The 25234-nt window shown below is 37.1% G+C and overlaps 1 protein-coding gene across 1 annotated transcript in view; it reads right to left on the bottom strand.

Annotated features, from left to right (window-relative positions):
- Positions 1-8383: 8383 nt before the first annotated feature.
- The window catches only part of LOC136836748 (protein capicua homolog), a 45931-nt gene continuing 29080 nt past the window's right edge, over positions 8384-25234 (bottom strand). Inside the window, exon 3 of the mRNA XM_067101294.1 lies at positions 8384-8493. Coding sequence (XP_066957395.1) covers positions 8399-8493 — 95 coding nt within the window. The 3' untranslated portion in view covers positions 8384-8398. The remainder of the gene's footprint in view (positions 8494-25234) is intronic.

Raw genomic sequence — 25234 nt, 5'->3', positions numbered from 1 at the left:
TCAACTTTGACTCTGACCGGAAATGGTTGAAAATGCAATTGTAAGGTAAAACTCTTACATTCTAGTAATATTCAATCATTTACCTTCATTTTGCAACAAACGAGAAGTCTCTAGCACAATATTTCGATTTATGGTGAATTTTGAAAAAAACTTTTTCTTACACCCGCACTAACTCTGCTGAAAATCTTGTAAGAGCCTGACACCGCCTCCTCCAAACACGTGTGTGTTCGTGTGTTCGGTGTCCATCGGAGTGTACAAGACAGCAAGAGCATCATTTTCTTTCTCTAAAGGAACGCAATTTCAACCATACAATATTTCTGTCTGTTTCTCCCTAACCATTGTTGTCTTGATATATGTACAATCACCACTACTTGCATTGCCATGCAAGCATTCTAATCATGTACTCATAATGTTCCAACTAATCATCTGTATCAAACTGTGCTTATGTTTCTGTTTGTGAAGATGCCAAAAACGTCCTCGCCACTCCGATGGACGACGAACACACGTGTTTGGAAGAGACGGCGCCAGGCTCTCATAATCTCAGAAGTCTTTAGTCACTTTGTCGTAATTTTTGTAGTTTTTCTGTATTAGCCGTTACATAAAGTTTTATATATGAAAATGTGCGCAATTTCATGTAGAATACAATGGAAAATAGCTCATGGTTGTAGCTTTATCAATTTTCACATATTTTCATATAAATCACGATAAGTGCCAAAAATTTCACCTTCAGTCAACTTTTCGACCGAAATGTTTCGAAAAATGCAATTATAAGCCAAAACTCTTACATTTTAGTAATATCCAATCATTTACCTTCATTTTGCAACAAACGAGAAGTCTCTAGCACAATATTTCGATTTTATGGTGAATTTTGAAAAAAACTTTTCCTTACGTTGATGCGCTAGCTCTGCTGAAAATCTCGGAAATTCTTTAGCCACTTTGTCGTAATTTTTGCACTGTTTTATATTAGCCGTTGCATAACGTTTTATATGTGAAAATGTGCTGTAATTTCATGTAGAATGCAACAGAAAATAACTCATGTTTGAAGCTTTTATCAATTTTTGAAATATTTTCATATAAATCACGATAGTGCCAAAATTTCAACCTTCGGTCAACTTTTACCTGACCGAAATGGTTGAAAAATGCATTGTAAGCTAAAACTCTACACTCTAGTAATATCCAATCATTTACCTACATTTTGCAACAAACGAGAAGTATCTAGCACAATATTTCGATTTATGGTGAATTTTTAATAAAACTTTTGCCTTGCGTCCCGCTAGCTCTGCTGAAAATCTCAGAAATTCTTTAGTCACGTTGTAAAGTAATTTTTGCACCGCTTTATATTAGCCGTTATAATGTTTTATATATGTAAATGTGTGCAATTTCATGTAAAATACAACAAAAATAACTCATGGTTGTAGCTTTTATCATTTTTGAAATATTTTCATATAAATCACGGTAAGTGCTAAAATTTCAACTCTTCGGTCAACTTTGACTGACCGAAATGGTCGAAATGCAATTGTAAGCTAAAACTCTTACATTCTAGTAATATTCAATCATTTTGCAACAAACGAGAAGTCTCTAGCACAATATTTCGATTTATGGTGATGTTTTGAAAAAACTTTTCATACATCCTGCTAACTCTGCTGAAAATCTCAAATTCTTTAGTCACTTTGTTGTAATTTTGCACTGTTTTTATATTAACCATTACATAACGTTTTATATATGAAAATGTGTGCAATTTCATGTAGAATACAACAAAAAATAACTCATGGTTGTAAAGCGTTTATCAGTTTTGAAATATTTTCATATAAATCACAATAAGTGCCAAAATTTCAACCTTCAGTCAATCCTTTTCGACCAAAATGGTCGAAAAATGCAATTGTAAGCTTCAAAACTCTTACATTCTAGTAATATTCAATCATTTACCTTAATTTGCAACAAACGGGAAGTCTCTAGCACAATATTTCAATTTATGGTGAATTTGAAAAAACATTTATGTTCATTGGGCGTTTAATTCATGCATCATTTTGTGATAATATTTTCTGTGTTGCTTTGATCGTTTTACAAATTGTTTATATCAAAATCATTGCAATTTAGTATACAATACAATGAAAAAATAACTCATTAGCTTTAACCGTTTTGCTCACAGCACGATTTGTATACAGTACAATTATACATGAAAAATTTTTTTTGGCGTGTCATATATTCAAATATTTATACATGATAATGATATTTTTTTCATTTCTGATGGTTGCATACTAAACTTCAGGCAATGAAAAAAAAAGGAGCCAAAAATTAACTCTTAATCTTAAAAACTAAGCATGCTGTGATTTTAAAAACTTCTTTCCGCTTAGGCGCTAACTCCCAAACCCCGGGAAGCATACGGCAAACACTTTTTGTAAATAGAGGCTCAGCGTTTAAGGGTTAATTACTGTATTTCATATGTTTAATGCATACTAAGTTAGCAGATATTTGAATACCTCTCATTTGTGTACTTTCAGACATGCGTTCATTATTTCTCCAACAAAGAACCAAGCAAGTAGACCGAGGTTCTTATACCTACCTCTTTTGTGTAAGTGATGAATGAGAGTTTGGTGAAGAGGAAAATGACTATGGTGATGAAAAGGACAATCTCCTTTTCCCTCTTATCACAAGGTACATTAGTTGTTCGGTGACCAGAACTCATAGAATAAAGTACTAAAGAAATAGGCTCATCCAGAGGATGATCAGCAGCAAGGACAACTTCAAATGATTATTCATGCTGTTTGTAATAGTAGGCATTGTACAAGCTGTGGGTTCTATGGATGTGTTATCATAGAACTAACACCACAGACAAAATTTCTTTGATGATCTCCACAAAACTATCAAAGAAAGAACATTTGTGTAGGTCAAATTTTCTTAAGTTTCTCATAGGGTAACAGTTCATGTCTATTATTAGAGGGGGAAGATGCCACAGAAGAGGCCACACTATCAGCCAAAGAATGGCATGTCTTCCTGGTTGGAGTAGTTAAACCCTTGGCTTATAAAAGCACTTGACGGTGATAAGGGATAGAAAATGGTTGAAGAAAGGATCCAGCTGAATCTACTCAACTTTACTGCACATTCCTCACATGGGGGGGAGAATAGACACAGACCTTGCCTCGACAATGAGAACAAAACTTGTGGGTTTACAAATCAGGTTGCCCACAGCCCCTCATGTCTATATTGGTCTTGTTTATGCTCCATGAGAGAAAAAAACAGTAACAGAGACAATAGTAAACAACAAAATACAAAAAAAAAAAAAAAAAAAAATCAAACAGAAAAACAGAAATGTAGACTCACCTACGTACATCTATCCAAGGGAGAGGTGAGAGAATTGTAACTACACAACGTTGCCAAAAAGTAGAGTAGGTAATGCTTTACATCCTAGTTGGCTTGCTGTTACCATTGCTCACTCACTAGTACCAACATACAACCAACCTTTTAACTACATTCACTCAACGATTTAGGTATTCACAAAAGGTATTCTTCACTTAAAAGTTAAGTTTGTATTCCTGTGGGAACAATTAGGCTTTAACAGTGCAATTTGGGATGTCTTCAAGATGAGAGGATGGAGGAAAACAAGAGCATAATTTATTTCTGTAAGTCCATGCCTATTGTTTTATATGAGTAAAAACATTGCTGCCCAGAAACCTTCAATCTCATTGTGCAGCAGGAAACTGAACTAGGAAAAAATAATAAATAAATAAACTTGAAAATTCAATAATAAAGATTTATTCATACCTGTGTCTTACCAAAATCCTCAAAACTAATATATCCTGACCACATACCTGTTTCCTATTGTGAAATCAGAGAAAGACCTCATGAAGTGAATCCATGTAACACAAATGAGAAGGTAAAGTCACTGACACTCAATGAGAATTATTGTTTGTTTTATTCTTTTTTAAGTACTAAAAGAGAAAAACAAAAATATCTTTTAACTAATCACATTGGGTACCATATCTCAAAACATAAACTTAACATTTCAAAGGTTCTTAAATAGAGGACACAAAAGGATAATAATAATATTGCTGGGATGAATTTTTCTTTCTGCTTTAGCCATCATCATCATCATCATCATCATTATCATCAATTTACCTAACATTGTTAGAGTTCTATTCATGCATTAAAAATTCTGGGCTAATAACTTAAAAACAAAATAAAAAGAAAAATATATATGCATTATCACATGTTAACATTCAATGTAACTTCATACATTACATAAATTCCTATTTATGAATAATTTATCCTCCTCCACAACTGAGGAGAAATGCACAATAAAAACAAGACCAAGACAAAGCTTCTAAATGAAGCTTTGAATGGCGATCTACACTTTTCTTCAACACACACACAAGTGCTGACTTCAGCCATTGCCACAGAAACTGATATAAAGCTCATGAAAACAAAAGAATATCACAGCTAAGAATATGACAGAAAAGCTTTCTCAACGTATATCAAAGAGGGGAGGGGGTTTAGAAAAGGGTAAAGATGGGATTGAAACCCAAGTAAGCAGCCTCAATTCAAGGCAGACATTGTATATAGCCAGCTGAGGAAGATGACAAGTTATGCTCTGTCGTCAAGGCAAGCATTAAATAAGTTAATAACAGGAAAGATTAAACAACAAAATACACTAGTCAATGTAACAGTAGTAAAAGTGCTCACTGAATTTCAGTGAGATATTGTTCCTGACCCAGCCGTTTAAAGGAATGGAAAAGCAAAACACTGGAAGTATCTTAATAATAATCATTTGATGGTTCAGAGTCACAGTGCTGCTGTAGATCTACAAGTGTACTGTATAACTAACCAACAGCGCCACAATCGCATGATGATTCAAATACAGACAGCAACGTCTATGTGCACTCTTATCAAGTATGCTAATGACACAGAGGTACCTAATATGGGTGTGTAATTAAAGCAAGAAGGCCTACTGCTTCTAAGACTCCTTAGTGTCTACATAAAAAGGGAGCGACATCCAAAACAAAATTATACCACGTCAAGTGTTAGTGAACTGTTTGATCCCAACCAAAAACATTCAAGAAGATACAACAGTTCTGCAATTCTAATAAACAATAAACCTCTTGCCTAGAACTGTTACTACTAATGTGCATGTTCAATAATATTCCTCATAATTTAACTAGACCTCAAAACTCTTAAAAAAAGTTTTCTGAGGTTTACTTGTGCATGTTTGAATACCCTATAAACAATAAGAATGAACCTATGCCAGAACATTAAACAATAAAAATAAATTGTACTACTATTACAGTATTTGGCTACTACAAAGATGAAACACTAATGAGTCAACCTGGAGGGTGAGAGAGAAATAAGAGAAATGTTAAAACACCTCCAAAAAGAATTACATTACTAACAATGCACTTTTACTAGTATCTCATCACTTACAAATGTAAGCAAACACAAAAATAGTTCTGGCATTCTGAGAACCAAGAATGCTGAATCAAGAGTAAATGAGTCAAATTTGGCTCCTGGAAGCAGTAAACTATGACAAGCAAACATGTGGCTAATGCAGATTGATCCAAGTCTGTCAAGCATATTCAGCCATTAGAATTAATAAACTTTACATGTTTCATCTCTGATGTGGTTGCATACACAACTTAAGAAATCCAAATTCATTATTCACCAATCACTACAAGTGTATATTAATACAATATAATCTTCTGAATACTGTACTTCAACCTACAGTTGTCTATATTCTCCTTGGTAATTCCTCTTATACTGGGATGAAGTTTAACCATTTAGGTTTTATTTTATAAATGTAAAACATTTAAACTGATAGTTTAAACCATCTTTTAACTCTTCACTCTAACTGCATTACTAATTATACTATGATGCCCCAGTAGGATTGCTATTTTTAAACAGGCAAAAGTGGATAGGTGAAAATAACCTAAGAAGTATATGAAATGCAACAATAAACAACAAAAGGTTATATTATGTAAAAATCAACATGCAAATGGTAGCAAGAATACAAGTGGTAAGTTTCCACATTGCATAAGAAATCATGTTCTCACATGGCTATACATTATGCCATAATTTATACACATTAACTGCACTTATGCTGCCTAATGTCTGCTGATTGAACTTAACTGTACTCATATATTGGGCGTCCGTACATAACAACCCTAAAAATGACCTCACTGGAAATAAACAAAATTAATTTCTGTTGGCTCCAACAGTTCATCCCTTTTTATCTTTCTTTTAACTTACCCCTTTGGCCATCCCATAAAGTCTTGACCTTGAAATTTGCTAGATGAGACAGAATACACTGAGCACACTCCCTTATATTTATGTTATTACAGTAATTAGCCCCATTTCTGGACAACTATTGTATTACTATTGCTAAAAACAATTTGGTACTGTATATCCTCTCAAATTAAGACAAATGAGATGGATCTGTTACAAAAACAATATGGAGAAGGTTTCATAAATCTGCAAAACAGATGCAAGTGAAAAAAATGACTTTAGGTCAAATTCCTAAAGATCGCTACTCAAATTGACAAGGAGTCTAAAAATGTGACTAATTGCTATAAACTTATTTGTACAACTTTGTCTAAAAAAATTACAATTACTTCCAACTCAGCATAGCATCAGTAAGAATAAACTTTTAAGATAACTTTCTGAAAAGAAATTCCTCTACACAACCAGAGTGGTCAAGACAATGTGGTGATGGATGGCTTCTCTTGGCAGTAGCCTCTTTTGAAATCTCAGAGAACACTCATGGGTCAACAACCCTGGCCACTTTCTTTTTTTCAAGCTGAAGAAAGCTTTCTATTTGTTAGAACAACAACAACTACAATAGCCAGGAGAGACCTTTCATTACTCCCTCTACAATAAGTGCTAAAAGCTTGATACTAATATTGACACTGAGATTCTCCAAACACACGCGACACTGACATACATACTTGCACACACTAGTCATAGTCTGTCCAGTTTTAAGTGACCCACCAATTTGTGGCACTGGGTCTGTCGCGATGAAATGAGGTCACAGCACTTTTCTAGTGTTGCAACTGGTAAGTATACCATTATTTACATTTTTCAACGAAGCTCGTGAAGCTGGTCCCATCACAACTGTGTTTCACAAGTCATCATATGTGGCAAATTCAAAGATGACGTTCCTGTTTTATAACTCAGAAGAGCATCTAACAAAAGCTTTCTGCTCCCCTAACTTCAAACACGACATACCATCTATATTGCTTCTTAAATTGTACTTTTGAGAGATATAGACCAGGTAATGCTTCTTTTGAGCTTATCTCTATGAGGGTAATAATGATGATAAAACAAGGCAATTAAAACAAATTCTAAGAACCCTAACAGCAGGGCATTACACATACACTTTGATAAAAGGTCGGCGATTTAGATCAACAATATCTTTTCTTTAAAAGAAGAAAATCACCGAATTTCACAATATTTTATATACAGGCATTGCGAGGGCAAAAATAATTTCTGGCACGCCTAAAAACAAATATCTTTGAATTTCAATTTCACTCACTTGACAACGGTCTTATAAAAGGAAGTTAAACAAAGCATCTCCTCTTCTGTAACTCTCTTAACAGTCTGATTTCATTTCTTCAAGCTTGACTTGGCCTTTCCTACAGTAACAGTCGTCAATCACAAACAATAATGACAATATCAGTATTAAATAACTGTGAGAAATCACTGGCACTGGCCTATGGATAATTTTTCTACAGCCCTTCAACAAACGTACTCAAATGTATAGACAATCTCCCATAAAGATAGTTCTATTACAGGCGCAACACACATGCACACACACATATCCAAGGAATCTTTTAAATACAAAAGACTTAATAACAATAGAAAAATTTTTCAAATATAATACAGTATATAATTTTTTCCTAAAAATCTTTTTTTTTTTAAGGGCAATACATCAATCAGGCTTCCAAGTCCTCCATCGGTCTGTAATAACAGTGACAAGTGTATGACACTTTCAGAAACCAAGGATGATACCTCACATATTTACCATGAATATTGCCATGAAGGTAGTAAAACATTTTCCATGGTGATAATCTTATCCTGTTGGACACGACATCATCCCCAGATTTCCATCAGTCTCGCATTTTTCATAGCTTTTGTCCTTCATAATGCCATAGTTTTGTGAGGCAAAAATTGAGCAACAATAAAGGCCAGTTTGGATGACGGGCCTGCTTTACACTCTCTGATTTCATGTGATAACAGAAATTAATATACACTTAACATATCTCCAATATAAAATATTTGACAAATAAATCTTTTTATACAAAAATTGTAACCACAGAAATCTCATTTGTGTAAAACTTCTTACTGCTTCATGTTGCTTTTATACAAAATAACAAATGTATTAAAACCAAAGACAAGGATATAACAAAAATATCTAATGAAAAGTTATCATTAAGTGGTAAGAGGGAGGCCTGTAGAACCCTGACTTGAGGTTGGCACAGCAAATATTCAAAGACGGTGATGGTCCATCTGAAGAAAGAATATCCAATGTTTAGTTTTGGTAACAGAATTATAATTATTGTGATCATAATCATGTATCTTAGCATAATCAGTAAGTCACAATGCCAGGCTCCAGTGGGCTTGCCTGAAGAATTTGATCATCAATGATTGGTGAAAATCTGAGCAAGGTAAATGTTAAGGGCAGCTATTTAGGAAAGCCAAGGAGAAAAGATGAATTATGAAGACTTAATAAAAACACTAGTTTTCTAGTCCTGTCTAGTGACATAAATTATTAGTCTATTCCATGATGTAACTCTTGAAATCCATTTAAAACACTGATGCAATAAATTTTCTTTTTCATACATACCACTGCATACAATTTACCTTTTTTGTGCAAAGAAAGCAAACCCAGACAATTCACTTCCACTACAGTCAACTAGCTGTAGTGAATATACAAATATACATGGATGCATCCCAAGTTCTCAAGCAGCTATACAGTAGCTTTTGGTGTAGTCTGATCCATGAGGTGCAAGAAACTAGCTGGTCTGGGGGCAAGAACCTGATTTGTGAGTACACCTTAGTGGGTTTGTATGAAAGAAAATTCTTTTCAAGAAATTACTGTACAGTAGTACCTTGGACTTACAACTTCATCCATTCCAAAAGGCTGGTTAAACTGATTTGTTTGAAATATGAAACAAATTTCTCCATAAGAAATAAAGGAATCAGGATAATTCATTTCAACCCACCCAAAAAGTCCCCTTTCAAATTTTTTCTATTATTATTATTGTGTTCAAAAGTTAAACTAAGTGTGTAAAGTAATAAAACAATATGTTATATGAGTAAAATTTTAGAAAAATTTGTTTATGTGTATGAGCTAAAAATTCTATTTACGAAATGGGAATTGAAACTGGCACACTGTCACAGGATTTAGGGAGGAGAGACAGGATCTCCTTGAGGAAACCGAAATGGTTGCAGTAAAAGGTTGATAACATAATCAATTTTATTCTCATTTTTTGCAAGGATAATCAGAGGAAGCTGAACGCAATGCCAGTGTATTTCATGATGAGGGGATAAGTTACTTTTACAGTGCTAAAAATCAGAAACACGTCCTTTCGGTGGGTATTTTACCAAGAAAAAGAAGTGATTCAGGCATATTAAGTGTAAGTGAAAGCAAATGGGTGAGTTGTAGTGAAGGAGAAAATCTTCCGAGCCCAGTCCCAGTGTTACGGCTGGGAAGTCAGTGGGAGCGGACCCCGTCTCCCACCCACAACCCACCACCATCCCTCCTCTCCTCTCTACCATCTCACTCAGCGCAGTCCAGAACACTAGCTCAAGTAAGACTCTATTTCAATTTTTATTGTTACTGTATTGCATTTGATTGTTTATATATCGTACAATTATGTTAAATTTATTGTGAACTTCCCCTTCTTTTATTTTTTTAGTGAATTTTTACTGCTTTTACATGCATACAGTAATGTTTTACTGTCTCTTCTTCTCTGCTCAACGGTATAAATGCTCCCTCCTCTATCTCAAGTCAACTGTGCATAATGTGGTGACATATGATTTTGTTCATCTTTTATGTTAAATTTTATTGTGAAATGCTTTATTCTTTTATTTATTTTGTTGAATATGGTTATCATTAAACTATATATTGTGCTTGTGCTTTATGTACATACCTGTAAAGGAAAACATGTGGGTTATTGCCTTTGCTTTTCTTACAAGACGCAGGTAGGATGTTTAGTACAAGTATAAATAAGACAATTGGTCGGATTAGAAGTACGGTACTTGTTCGACAAACAACGCAAAATTTCTTTAAAATTTTGGTTGAAAACGGAGTGTTCGGACACAAGAAAACGTTCAACATACAAGGTACCTCTGTATACAGGCAGTCCCCAGTTATCAGCGGGCTCGGTTATTGGTGTTCGGTTTTTTATGGGGCTTGTCTAATGATGAAACTGGTAATTTTCGGCGCCGAAAATTGCTGATTTCACTTATCGCGCCAATAATTGGGTATTGGCTCGACACATACCTAACAGAGGCGTACCGAAAATTGCTGAAAGTGCGAAAATCACACTGTCAGAACGGAACTACCGATAACCGAGATTGCCTGTGGCCTTCCATCAAAAACCAACTACAGTACAGAATATGTAATTTATTAATCTTCATCAGCTGGGAAGGATCAAGCTGCTAAACACCATCCCTGGAATAATTGAAATTTGAAGCATGTACAGTACATGAAAGCTTCTTTTCCTTGAGATTTAAGGGGGAGTCTAAAAACTTGTCTTTTGTAAACATACTGCTCTTTATAGCCTATGAACTTAAAAACAATTTTAATTTACTATTCACTGTGTTTGTTTTCCAGGGACAGAATATTGGGTTTGGTGTCATCTTTGAAGCCAAATAATTGTACTTTTTATTTTGGTATCTTTTAAAATATAAAGTACCACAATTATAGTCAGAATGGTGCAATTGAAATTAACTAAAAAATAAATTTCTTGTAAAAAGTAGAGTACAATGAATTCTCAATCACTGTATAATGCATATTAATACTGTAAACCTTATGGTACCTGTACTGAATTTTTAAAATTAAGGAAAAATACAGAAAAAATTAATAAAAAATTTTTACTTGGAATGGCTTCATAATTTCTCTGAACAGCTCCTACATACATAGGAGATAAAGTTGAACCATCTGCCAGCACTTTTCATATGTCATCACAATGCTACACACATCAAATCTATAGTTTTTTCTGTTTATTTTATGGATGTCATTTAACTTCATCAGACTCTCTATGATGGTATTTCATTGATGTCATAAAATCACTCTTCTCACAGAGGCACAGAAGGAATTGTGTTCATGACACAGTACAGTATCCCTGATATGTAAATTAACTTCATTTTTCTGAGCTAGCCTTGTGACCTCCCCACTTCAGGCCTATATGGAATGATGTGGGTTCAAAGTTCCCAAAAGGACATAGTATACCCATGGATAAATAAACATAGCAGAGGGCAGCACTATCCATTAAGTGTGATGCAGAGGATGGTTAAGGTTATAAAAATCAGAATCTGGATTGATAGGAACCATCCCTAAAGTATGGACCACCTCCCCACTGCTCACATAACCAACAAATAAGAATATAACCCTGTCTCACATTTCTGAGATGAAAGCTTGTGAAAGCTTTATTTTACACTGCCATAAAAACTGCATCATCAAGTTTCAGAGAAGTAGAGGAAAAAGAATAGCTCTTGATTTCATGGAGGGGCACCCCTAATTCTGTGCCACTTTGTCATTGTAACATTTATACATGTCTACAGTATTCATCACTTGTGTGAGTCAGAACATGATAGTATTCTAATTACTATCTTCCATCAAACTAAAAAATTGCTCTTTGTCTTTAGCATGGTACAAAAGAGACAAAATGATAATTCTGTGACACCTGGGATATGTCTTTGTAAAAATCTGGCTGCAAAAAAGACATAACCAATCAACTTCAATTTTGAATGCATAACTTTGATAGTGTATGCAGTTCACTCACTCAATCAAGTTACTAAAGATGGAACTGATTGTCTTCAGTATTTGAATAATCAGATAAGCCTGATGTATAAGGCTTTCATTGGCTCAAAGAACCTCTGACAAGTTCAGCCCACACTTAAGACAAGAATGTCAGATCTATTCATAATCTTTTGCGTGTAGAAAATACATACCTATAATTTTTCACAGCTAAATCAAACCTAAGACAGTACTGTACTGACCTGTAACCTTTTAAGGCTGTGACCAGCAATTTCCTCTGCAGTCTCAGTGCACCCATCGCAGAACGAGTTTACGCTGCCTGGTAGAAGCTAAAGGCAGATCTATATGGTCTGGAGATAAGTCTTACCTGTCTGAGCCAAATGCCTCTGCCTCTGAGGCTCTGCTAAATACAATATCCTCCAGGCCCTGAATGGTCAGCATTTCCAGATTCATAAGGGAGTGTGGTTAAGCGTATCTACCATTTCAGGAGCCTCCTAAGGAGATCTGTTAGAAGCAACAGACATATGGCAAGCCACTATAGCTATCTTGTCTATTACTATCTTGGTCATGTTGAATGATGGGAATGCAAGGATTTGCAGGCAAGCCAATGGATGGTTTAGAGGGAGCGAAATGTTGGTAACTTTTGATTGAGGGCTAGTTGTGAATAGATCCACCAAAGGGATGTTCACTGCAGCCAACACATTTTACATACATCTAGGTACCATGACCATTCCAAGGAAGAACTTCACCCTTCCTGCTGCGTTTGTCAAGCAATTCCCACTATTTCTACCTAAAAACAAAGTTCAGGTGAAAACTATTATAGGTTCTTCAGCCTCATCGCTCTGAGGCTCCTGAGGTGTACCACACACAGACAGTCATGATTCTTACCATCCCTTTTTACATGATGAAAAAAAGGACATCAAACCTAGAATACTGTCTTCAGCTTCCTCTCCTACAGGACGTCTCCTCTTAGCAGTTGGGCTCTATCCCCGCATCAATGCATCTATGAATAGCAAACCTTTATGACGGAAAAATCACTGGAACTCCCTACTCTGAGGTTCTGAGGATCCTACTACCAAAAGAGACTTTTATTAAACATCAGCAGTAACTGCACAGGGTACAAGTGTGTCTCATTGAACTTGCCATCTTTGCAGACAGATTCAGTCTCAAGACAAACTCGTGTCAGGACAAAAGGTCTGGTCCTGTCTTGTATCAGATGGAAATTTTACTCTTTTCCATATCTGTATCCTTCCATATCTGTACCCATTAAAAGTTACCACTGTAGTCAATTCTGAATATTTGAGAGGGTGCTAGCCTTGAATAGGTGCACCCTGTTTGATCAGAAAAGCAAAATATATTTTCTCAGTGGTGAGGAACAGGATTGAAACAAACATCCTTTAAACCTTTGAATATATATGATACACTCACACATCAGCCAAGATCCATCCAGAGTCACTTACGATGCCTGGTATGTCAATCAACAATTTCCAACTCAAAATGTTGTTTTTTTGTGTATTTTTCAAAAATACCATAACGGAGTCAAAATACTCTGCTTTAAAATGACACAAGAATAAGTAATGTTTAACAGGCCTTTAAAATGACACCAAAATAAGTAATGTGCTGCTTAATGGTATAAGCTTGAATGGAATTACAAACACTGAACACATTGAATTATTATTTTCATCATATTCTGGTTCTGTAGAGACAGGATTCATAGAGGCCTTGTGACTGAAAGAAGTAAGATTAATGGATGACAGAGGCCAACTTTTGGGAAGCCTGTGGATCAAAGCCACCACGGTGATCAGTCAGATTCAATGCAGCGGAGTTTGAGTCTTAGACATGGTGCCAACTCTTTGCTATCTTGAGTGATTCCATCTGCAAGTGTAATCCTGTGAGAGCTGTCACTCTCTTTGACTAATTGCTTCTAAACTTAAACTGTACCTAACTTCACTGTTCAATGTCTGGTATGTCTTAAAAATGTCTGGTGTGTCTTGAGTCCTCTATGTTATCGCTAAAAATCTAGGTTATAATGCTGTGAGGAAGGCCAATCTCCCCTCCTCCTACTACCCTGGGATTCTACTCCTTCTGGTAGGGACTGTCATCCAGAGCGTTAACATCAACCCCAGGCTGGAACACCTTGAGCCATTATTGCTGCTGGTGCTTATTTCTACCATAGGAAGATCTGTGCAGCACACTGGGATTTCCTTTATTCTTATGACTTAGGGTCTGGTACTGGAAAATACACCTAAAAGCAAAAAGAATTACCCAAATTCCTAACTGCTGTCATTATGTGCACTACTGAGCCTATCCCAGCTCTTTATTACTATAGTCCTCCATGAATATCGCAGGTACAGAGCAAAACAAAAGTAGGCCTCCAAAGTCTGAACACAATTCTCAAAAATCACCTTTCATAAACAGAAGACTGACTAGCATATACATAATCATGCACAAACAGAACTGAAACTTGACTAACTGGAAGGACTATCTTCTTAGCCTGGAGATGTTCCTGAAAATTTAGTGTCCTTGGATAAAGGAGAATATCTTTCATCTAGGTTCATTTTTACCAAATATATATTGTGAAGAATACCCCAAATGTCCCATGGTACCGGGTTCCAAAGCTGCTGTTGATGCTTACAGGGAAGGAAAAAGTGTGGTGCTATCTTCTAAATCAAGGCCTTGGGACAAAGGCAGAAATAACCTGGATTGAACATCCAGCCATCTTGTATCTCAACCTAAATCATTGCAACAATCTGTTTTTTAGCCTAATAGCTAGGCACAGAAGTCATCATATGCCTTTGTCAGGTTCATCTTCATTTTGTAGAGATCTATCTGTTCAGACAGATCTCTTTAAACTCAAAAGAGGTTGAAGCAAACTCTCTACCCTCTCATGAGACATTTTACATCTGTCCTCTTCCAAAGAGATACTGTTCCAAGGTAACGAAAATGACCAAATAAAATACCATTTTCAGTTCAAGGCCTAACCTCTGCCATCAAGTAACTGCTTTGTTGAAGGCCTCCTACTATATCCAGAGGTCCTAGGATTCTACTGGACATCAGAAACTTTAAAAAGAAGCACAGGGTAAGGGGAAGAACTGGAGTGGGTATGCCCCTGACCTTTGTACCAGTGTGGGTGCTGTTGCCCTTGCAATAATCTACATTAGCCTTTATAACTTCAGATGGAATTAGTAGCTAGGATCCTGATTACTGGAGCAGCTCTGGTTGAGACTTCCTTGGCTGCTATTCTGACATCAGAGCAGCACTGGTCATGAAACTTGGACAACAATGACAACAGTGACAACAGTGGTTTTGGTTGTGGCCCGTCTCTCAGGAGCATGATCTTAATGGCTTGGAAGGCTCCACTCACTGCAGCAGCATTGGTCATTAAGGTAGACACTGTTTGTTACTTGGCTAGAGAGAGAGAGAGAGAGAGAGAGAGAGAGAGAGAGAGAGAGAGAGAGAGAGAGAGAGAGAGAGAGAGAGAGAGAGAGAGAGAGAACAAACCTCAGCCAAGAATAAATAGCACTGGGTATGGGTGCTGCAGTGGGACCTCTAGACAGGCACTGGGTGTGGCATCAAAGCCACAGGAGAAGCGAAAATGACAATGATAGCAACCCAGCCAAATCATTAGCAGAAAATGCATTGGAAGAGCTATTAAACTACTGTAGGCTTAAGCCCAGCAACCTGGCTGACACCCCTTTCAAGACGGATTCTTACAAATGCCAGTGAATAGGTTCCTGAAGAGTGAGAGACCAAGACAAAAGAGTCATAAACTGATGAATAACTAACATATGCACCTCTAAATCACCTTTTTAGTTATACAAACATCAAAGATCTGCCCATCCTCCATGATTTTAAAATGTGAGTTTAGGTGAACAAACCTGGCCTCAAAATCTACAAACCAACTGATTTGGGTTTTCTTCAATACCTACTATACATGTAGGTCTTACCAGGTAATGAAAATATATCAAATAAGAGATCCTATATGCTAAGTTCTTTAATCCCTACAAAAAAATGTAAATCAGCATATTAGTAATTACGGTAAAGAAGAAAAGTTGAAATAAAAATTAAAAATTACCAAATTACAGTCCTCTGATTCTAAATCTTTTGGAAATAAATCTTGAGAAGGCAACTTCTGGATCAGTCATGCCAGCAACCAGTCCAGAGAGTCAGGGTCTCTTATTCAACAAAAGAGAGATTATTTACATAGATATGATAAGGCAAAAGAGTAAAAATGCATGAGGTAAGGTAACAATTCAATTAACCCTTTAACGCCGACTGGACGTATTTTACGTCGACAAAAGTTGTCTATCGGGTGCTGAGTGGACGTAAAATACGTCAACTACAAAAAGTTTTTTTAAATATTCGCAGAAAAATACTTATAGGCCTCATTTGTGAAAAATTTTAAATCACGTGCCTTGAGGGATGCTGGGAGTTCACAGATCACACTGTTGTTTTGTTTACAAAGTGAATGACCCAGCTGCGCATGCTATGTAGAAATTCTTTCTTATCCCAAAAGAAAGCATCAGCTAACTCTGCTGAAAATCTCAGAAATTCTTTAGTCACTTTGTCGTAATTTTTGCACTGTTTTATATTAGCCGTTACATAAAGTTTTATATATAAAAATGTGTGCAATTTCATGTAGAATACAACAAAAAATAACTCATGGTTGTAGCTTTTATCAATTTTCACATATTTTCATATAAATCACGATGTGCCAAAATTTCAACCTTCGGTCAACTTTGACTCAACCGAAATGGTCGAAAAATGCAATTGTAAGTTAAAACTCTTACATTCTAGTAATATTCAATCATTTACCTTCATTTTGCAACAAATGAGAAGTCTCTAGCACAATATTTCGATTTATGGTGAATTTTGAAAAAACTTTTTCCTTACATCTGATCTAACTCTGCTGAAAATCTTGTAAGAGCCTGACGCCATCTCTTCCAAACACGCGTGTTTGTGTGTTCGTCGTCCATCGGAGTGGACAAGACAACAAGACCATCTCATTTTCTTTCTCTAAAGGAATGCGATTTCAACCATACAATATTTCCATCTGTTTCTCCCTAACCATTGTTGTCTTGATGTATGTACAATCACCACTAATTGCATTGCCATGTAAGCATTCTAATCATGTACTCATAATGTTCCAACAAATCTTCTGTATCAAACTGTATGTTTCTGTTTGTGAAGATGCCAAACGTCTTGCCACTCCGATGCACGATGAACACACGAACACACGTGTTTGGAAGAGACGGCGTTAGGCTCTTACAATCTCAGAAATTCTTTAGTCACTTTGTCGTAAATTTTGCACAGTTTTCTATTAGCCGTTACATAACGTTTTATACATGAAAATGTGCGCAATTTCATGTAGAATACAACAAAAAATTACTCATGGTTGTAGCTTTTATCAATTTTCACATATTTTCATATAAATCACGATAAGTGCCAAAATTTCAATCTTCGGTCAACTTTAACTCGACCGAAATGGTAAAAAAATGCAATTGTAAGCTAAAACTCTTACATTCTAGAACTATTCAATCATTTACCTTCATTTTGCAACAAACGAGAAGTCTCTAGCACAATATTTCGATTTATGGTGAATTTTGAAAAACTTTTTCCTTACATCTGATCTAACTCTGCTGAAAATCTTGTAAGAGCCTGACGCCATCTCTTAAATCGGTCCATCGGAACATCTCAGAAATTCTTTAGTCACTTTCAACCATACAATAATTTGCATCTGTTTCTCTAATTGTTGTCTTGATGTTACAATCATAAATTGCATTTGTATTTATATGAAAATGTGCACAATATCATGTAGAATACAACAAAAAATAACTCATGGTTGTAGCATTTATCAGTTTTGAAATATTTTCCTTATAAATCACGATAAGTGCTATTTCAACCTTCATTCAACTTTGACTCGACGAAATGGTCGAAAAATGCAATTTTAAGCTAAAACTCTTACATTCTAGTAATATTCAATCATTTACCTTCATTTTGCAACAAGCGGAAGTCTCTACCACAATATTTTGATTTATGGTGAATTTAAAGAAAAAAAAAAAAAACTTTTACGTCAGCGTTACAGAATTCATACATCATTTGTGATAATATTTTCTCTGTGTTGCTTTGATCGTTTACAATTTATTTATATACCAAAATCATCGCAATTGGTGTACAATGAAAAAAATAACTCAGTAGCTTTGCGTTTTGCTCACAGCAGGATTTGTATACAATTATATGGAAATTTTTTTTGCTTGTTGTCATATATTCCAATATTTATATATGATAATGATTTTTTTCATTTCTGATAGGTTGCATACTAAACTTTGGGCAATGAGAAAACAAGGGAGCCATAAATGAACTCTTAATCTTAAAAACTAAGCGTGCACTGTGATTTTAAAAAACTTTCTTTCCATAGCACTAATTCCCAAACCCAACCAATATCGTGCAGACACTTTTGTAAACAGGAGCTACCATTTAAGGTTAAAATGAAGGAAGAACATAATATAAATGAGGGTTAAATGAAGGAAAGAGCAAAATATAAATAACAATCACGAAAAAATGCTACGTTGAACCAGGTAAGAGTTTAAAGAAGCTTTTATTGTAATGGGTATATAAAACTGCCCACTATTACATCCATCATACTTAGCTTGTGAGTTTTTTCTGTGGGTAAGTTAATATATATACATATACATACAAACAGTAATACCCCAAAACTTGTGCGATTAAAGGTTCCAAATTCACCCGACACACAAACTTTTCATTTGGAACTTAACTAATTGTCATACATGAGTTTTCTGAACATAAACATGTGCCAATATGGGAAAGCCTGCAAAAGTGTTTTATGTTTAATTTTATATAATTTATAAGTTTTCAAGCTTTAAAGTATAAACTGAATAACATTATATGTACATTAACATACCCATACAGCAATTTGACATTTTCCTCTAGCGCCCCATGACTTATAGCCCTCTCCTTCCCAGCTCATTGCTGACAGCGATTGGGGTGGCGCTGATTAATTGTTTGCTTGGTAGGTGAAAGGGTAAAGAGGTGTAAAATCTATGACACATATGTGGTTCATAAGGCGATCTACAGTATATACATTTTGTTCCTATAATGTCAAATAAGCCACTAGTGGCTCAAAGATAAATTGGATACTGGTGGCTCAAGTGGCAATGTTGCCTCCCGTCTTTCATCGTTTATCCTTTGTAGACTTGGCCAAGCAGGAGAAGGAGGAAAGACTTGAGCGGAGGTGTATGGCGGGCAGAGCAACTAGGCAGAAGAGAAAAAGAAAGAGACAGCATGAGTTAGCCTTTAAGAAAAGAGCTCGAGCTGGAAAGAGTGAAAGAAAATGGAGAATGCCGAAGAGCTGGCTAGACAGCAGAAGCCTCCAGCCCTCACGCCTGCTGCATCAAGCGCTCCAATTTCGAGCATCAATTCCCTAGTCCCCAAGTGGCCTGAGGGCCAGGCCAGGCATGGCTGGAGAGATCGAGGCTCTTTTAAATAACTACAGCACCACAGACATGGAGAGAGCCTTAATACTAGCCAAGCATATGGAGGAAAAGCCAGGCAGCGTCGCTCACACTGGAGAAGAGAGCCAGAGGCAACATAAGCGGAGAAGTTCGTGAGTCATTACAAAGGCCTCTGAAATCTTAGAAAAATGGAGACAGCGGTTCGAGGTCTCTTGCCAAGGAAGTCGGCTGGTCTTGGGCCGGAATAGGCGTGTCACAAAGCCAGTCCGGTCGCGCTGGATTACAAACTCAACCAGCCTGCCACGGCGTTTTGAGGATCTTTTCAGTCGGACCATGCTAGAAGACCTTTACCAATGTGTGCCTGGGCCCCCCTTATATCTTAACGATAAACGGCCCCCATATTATGGAAAGCTTGTCGCATAGCTGATTCGTGGGAGACTTTTTAATCAGTGCGCATAGCACCTCTGAAGCGAATCATTCCCTCCAGCCTACCTCTCGAACTCAAATCGCTCAAGAATGGACTGCCGAGCAAGACCCGAGCACCTATTGCAGAAAGGTGGGGCAACTGAAGCTAGTGCCGATTTAAACTAGGCACTAATAAACAGCCTACCTGCAGCCAGAACTCCTCTCCTGATTCATCTGCTCAGCCCCTCTCCTCCAACCCCGTTACTGCAGGCCACGAGCCCATCCAAAAGGCCGTGCAAATCCTGTGGGGCTGCCAGCCACTACAATACTGGATCTCGGCCTGTCCACATCATGTCCCCACCACAAATTTGTCAGCCCTAATTGGCACTTCATTCTCTGCGGCGGTCCACGCGAGTCAACACCCGAGAGGTTGGAAACCCAGTTCATCAGTGGCCCCTCTTCAGAGCACTAGCCTGCCCGTGACCCTTCGGTCACAGTAGACACTCGTAGACGTGGCCTGATCACTAGGGCCCGGTGCCAGCTAATTCACCATGGTTGGCGCCAGGTGAAATGAAGTGGATAGGCCTGCCATTACGTTCCACCAGTCCAGCTCAGGTCCCTGACACCTTGGGGCCCGATACCCCACCCCATGGCGTAGGGAGTGGGTCGGCCCGGGTGGCCTTCTTGTTAGGGCAGGATCTTCTGGGCCCGTTACCGCTTTGCCATCACTTCAGCCGCGTGCCTCCTCATGGGGCCCCATCTAGAACTCATTAAAGTCAGGCCTCACCTTCAGCCTGAGAGTGGTCTGCGGAAGAGGCATAAACAAACTATTTTAGGCTAAGCCTCTCAATGAAGGGCTGGCCACCAAGAAGGTCTCCCTCTCTGAAGAGATATTCAGGAGTAGCAGTACTGCTGCAGGACGTGCAAGCGGACAGACCACTCCACAAATTGGGAGGGCTGCCCAAGCAAGCAACACCCAGCGGACGCCCCCGAACAAGACTCTCGGAGAGGCTACGATCTCCTGCTGGGGCAGGAATCTCTGCCGCAGCCAAACCCAAGTCGTCCGCGAGGTATTGCACCTCCGGACCCCTTGTCAGGCATGCCTGACCCTCAACTGCTGCCAGTGCCACTTGCGAGCACTGAGCAGTGCCACACTCCGTCCGCCACGGACGTTGAGCTACCAATTAAGAAGGCCCCTATGCCGGGTCTAAATCATGAGGCGAATCCTCCTCCGGGAGATTTAGGATTCCCCATGCAGTTGATCATCGCAACTGGAGAGCCTCCAGCACCCGAGACTTCTTCTTTGCCAAATCTGATTCCAGGGGATGAACCCCTGGAGGATCGAAATGTTACCCCGTCTCTGGAAGACCAGGAACTGGCCTCCTCGGACGCAGAAGTCGAGATCACTCTCGCTCCGGTTGTCGCAGCAGCCAGAGTGGGGAGCCCTCCTGTAGCTTTTGAAGTTGCCCCTGACTTCGCGCCCGCTAGCCTTTCTGGCCTGTCCCCAGAGTCGGTGCCCTCATCACCTTCTAAGCCTGCTACTGATAGGCCTTGGAGGAACCCGAAGAAGAAGAAGAAGGGGCGGAAGAGAGCCCGGTAGTTGCTGAGCCATAAGCTCATCCAGGCACTAGTGCCCTCTCGGCACAGTGCCCTACCATCTTAGAGTGATCCTGGCCCCCTGCCCAGAGGAGGTAGCCAGTGAGATCTCTTTTTCTTGTACATAGCCTGGACCGCCTTAAGTACAGTACATCAATTTAGTAGCCTTGTTCCTTCCACTTACCACCGAGCCGTAGTAATCACGTAAGTAGCATTACTAATTTCAATAATCTTAACTATTGTGAAACGAGCCACGATGCTCATGACACACATCGCCTAAGACCTCAGTGAGACACCCATTTATCATATGAGGCAACCCTCATGAATGAACTAGTAATTATTAATTGTATTAAACATAAACCACGTTGTAATTTCGTTAGAACATTAACTCTTATGTTGGTGCTACGGTCGGGTTAGGATAGGTTAGGCTAGGGAATACCATAGAATGTACCACTTGGCTAAGTCTAAAAACACCATGATTGTAGGAGGTAGCCTATAATAACCGTAAGCACCTTCTAGTAATATTAGAATTAGGTAAAGTAGTGATTGTAGCTCATATCCTATCTAGGGTTAGGTAGTTCTGTAGCTAGGTAGGCTTACAAGGACTAATCTGCTCAGGGGAAGAAGAGTAAACTACTAGAGGCAAACAGCTTGCTTAGGACAGACCCTCACGCCCGAAAAGGGAGTGAAGGCCCTCTTAAGGGGGGGAGCTTTTATAAATATTACTGCTGTTCGCCCTCGATGTATTTATGTGTAGGAATATTAGTCAGATTGACCTCGACAGAGAACATCTCTGTCCCGCAGGTAGGCCAGGCAATTCAAAATAACGATCACAGCAGAGACAGGCGAACGTCCTTGCATAGGCAGGAATAGGCTGGGTAGTTCAAAAAAACAAAATATACCTATGGCATTAGGGACCTAAACCTCAGAGAGGGTTTTCACTCAATAATCTCTAGTAATGGTGGCCTTAAGCTATCTTTCCCTCTACCCTACGCATTTGGCGATGTCTTTGTCAAGGTCGGAGTGCCTGGGGTGTCGTGTAAAGATGCAGCCTCACCTTGCGGGAATGCGAGCGAGGTCAGAGAGAGACAGGCCACGAACGAGGAAGTACGCTGTGTAGCGTGCCAGAACGGTGTCCCTTTGTTCCTTTACTCCACTTTTGCTCCTACGTCTATATTAATTAGTGGATTGGGAAGACTTCTAGTATCACGACTTCTGAGTGCCCGTTGTATGCGCAAACGACTCGACGTTCAAGGTAAGTCCGATTCTTGTTCAAGCTTCGTCGATTGACTAATAACTTTTCTGTATTTCCGTTTTCTTTGTTTCATTCTCCAGCCACCACTTACGGGATATGCTATTACGAAGTCTAGATTAAGCCAAATTATTATATTGTTAGTGTTAGCCGAATTGTCCCAGTAAGTCTCGGGGATTTAGGCAAGCAAGTCACTTTAATAATCTGGTATTCGTTATGCCTAGCGCTCATTGTTTGGGGAGAACCGTTGTGTTTTTGCATTTAATACCATCTTAACAAGTAGAGATTTTTTCTGCGTCCGCAGTTGGCGACGTTTATCATAAAGTCTTTATTCCTTGAATATTCTTTGTTAAGGTTAATTACCCTTAACTGGCGACCTTTGATTAATTAACGTCTGTCTTTGAGGTTAACTCGTGGCTTCAAGAGACAGGTTATGTGTATTCTTGGCATGCAGGGCCGTGAAACTTTACGTAAATTAACCAATAACTGATCAGCCAAGACACCCATGTAACAATATATGTATATATATATATATATATATATATATATATATATATATATATATATATATATATATATATATATATATATATGTATGTATATATATATATATATATATATATATATATATATATATATATATATATATATATATATATATATATATATATATATATATATATATATATATATATATATATATATATATATATATATATATATATATATATATATATATATATATATATATGTGTGTATATATATATATATATATATATATATATATATATATATATATATATATATATATATATATATATATATATATATATATATATATATATATATATATATATATATATATATATATATATATATATATATATATATATATATATATATATATATATATATATATATATATATATATATATATATATATATATATATATATATATATATATATATATATATATATATATATATATATATATATATATATATATATATATATATATATATATATATATATATATATATATATATATATATATATATATATATATATATATATAATCACACATTATCACAGGTGAAAAATAAGAAATGGGTCTTGTTCTACCCGGTTTTGAGCTTTATTTCCAAGCCACTGACGATGGACTTCGTCAATGGCTTAGAAATAAAGTCGAAACCGGTCAGGTCCTTCGTCAATGGCTTGGAAATAAAGTCGAAACCGGTCAGGACCTACACCCTGTTTCTTATTTTTCACCTGTGGTAATATGTGATAAATGAATCACATACAAAAGTGATAATAATCATCATTCATACACACACACACACACACACACACACATATATATATATATGAACCCCGTATTCGCTGGGGATCGTAACCCCGCGAATAGCTAAAATCTGAATAATAGCTAAAACCCCTCTAAAAACACTTAGAACTGCCCATTTTGAGAGTTTAAACACAAGAAAAACCCTGTAAAAATGATTATACCTGAGTATTTTAAAAGTTTTATCACAAAAAGAGCATTTATTCATGAAAATTATATGAAAATACAGTAATTAGTGAATATTTCTCAGTGAAAAATACTGCAAATGGGTGAATTTTCCGCGAATCATGAGAACGCAAATACGGGGGTTTACTGTGTGTGTGTGTGTGTGTGTGTGTGTGTATATATATATATATATATATATATATATATATATATATATATATATATATATATATATGTATACATGTGTATATGTGTATACATGTGTGGGTGAGTATGCTTAAAAAAAACACAGTAGATGCCAGTGACTTCAGTAAATATACATACATACATAAATCATGAAAATATGGAACGTGATGAATATGTAAAGACAAAATCATGAAGGAAAGAGAAACAATGGAGTGCTGTGAAGCCTTTCGACTGCCAAGTAAAGGATGAGAGTTGAATATATATATACATATACTTAGGTGTGTTTTCGAATTCAGCAGTGTCCATTCCCGCAAAACGCCCTTGGTTACAACACACGTGGGCATGATTTGAAAAGTCAGCAAAAGAACCTTTGAGAAGGTGATCTGGTTATAGATCCGGATTTGAAGAGAATATCACAGTGGAGCGTGTAAATATGTGTGACCAAATACCTTGTGACGCCTTGGTTTACAGAAGGCGTGTCTTGTCGTACATTGAACTCGAGCGATGTCACGAGTGTGTGTTCATATGTGCTTTGCAAAACCCACATAATGGGAGTGTTTCATAGAATGAGTGGGCAATACGATCCGTTCTGGGTATAATTAACATGTGAACTGTGCAAAAGGGAAGCACACAGATGTAGTCTGTGTTCCAGAGGACTTTCATGAAGTGAGTACAACTCATAAAACATTTTACATTTTAGATTTTTCTTACAGACTCTGGAGAAAGACTTTATCCCTGTTGCAGTGAAATCTTGTGTTTCTGCATTTTATTTTACATTTTCTGGTTTTTAATATAATGCTTGTCTCTTGCGGGAATTTTTTTGCCCACATTCCTCTTCAAAATAGGG

The sequence above is a fragment of the Macrobrachium rosenbergii genome, chromosome 56, assembly GCF_040412425.1.
Source record: "Macrobrachium rosenbergii isolate ZJJX-2024 chromosome 56, ASM4041242v1, whole genome shotgun sequence".
In the NCBI taxonomy this organism is placed as follows: domain Eukaryota; kingdom Metazoa; phylum Arthropoda; class Malacostraca; order Decapoda; family Palaemonidae; genus Macrobrachium; species Macrobrachium rosenbergii.
The sequence above is the reverse complement of the archived record's forward strand: the minus strand, read 5'-3'. Positions and strand labels throughout refer to the sequence as shown.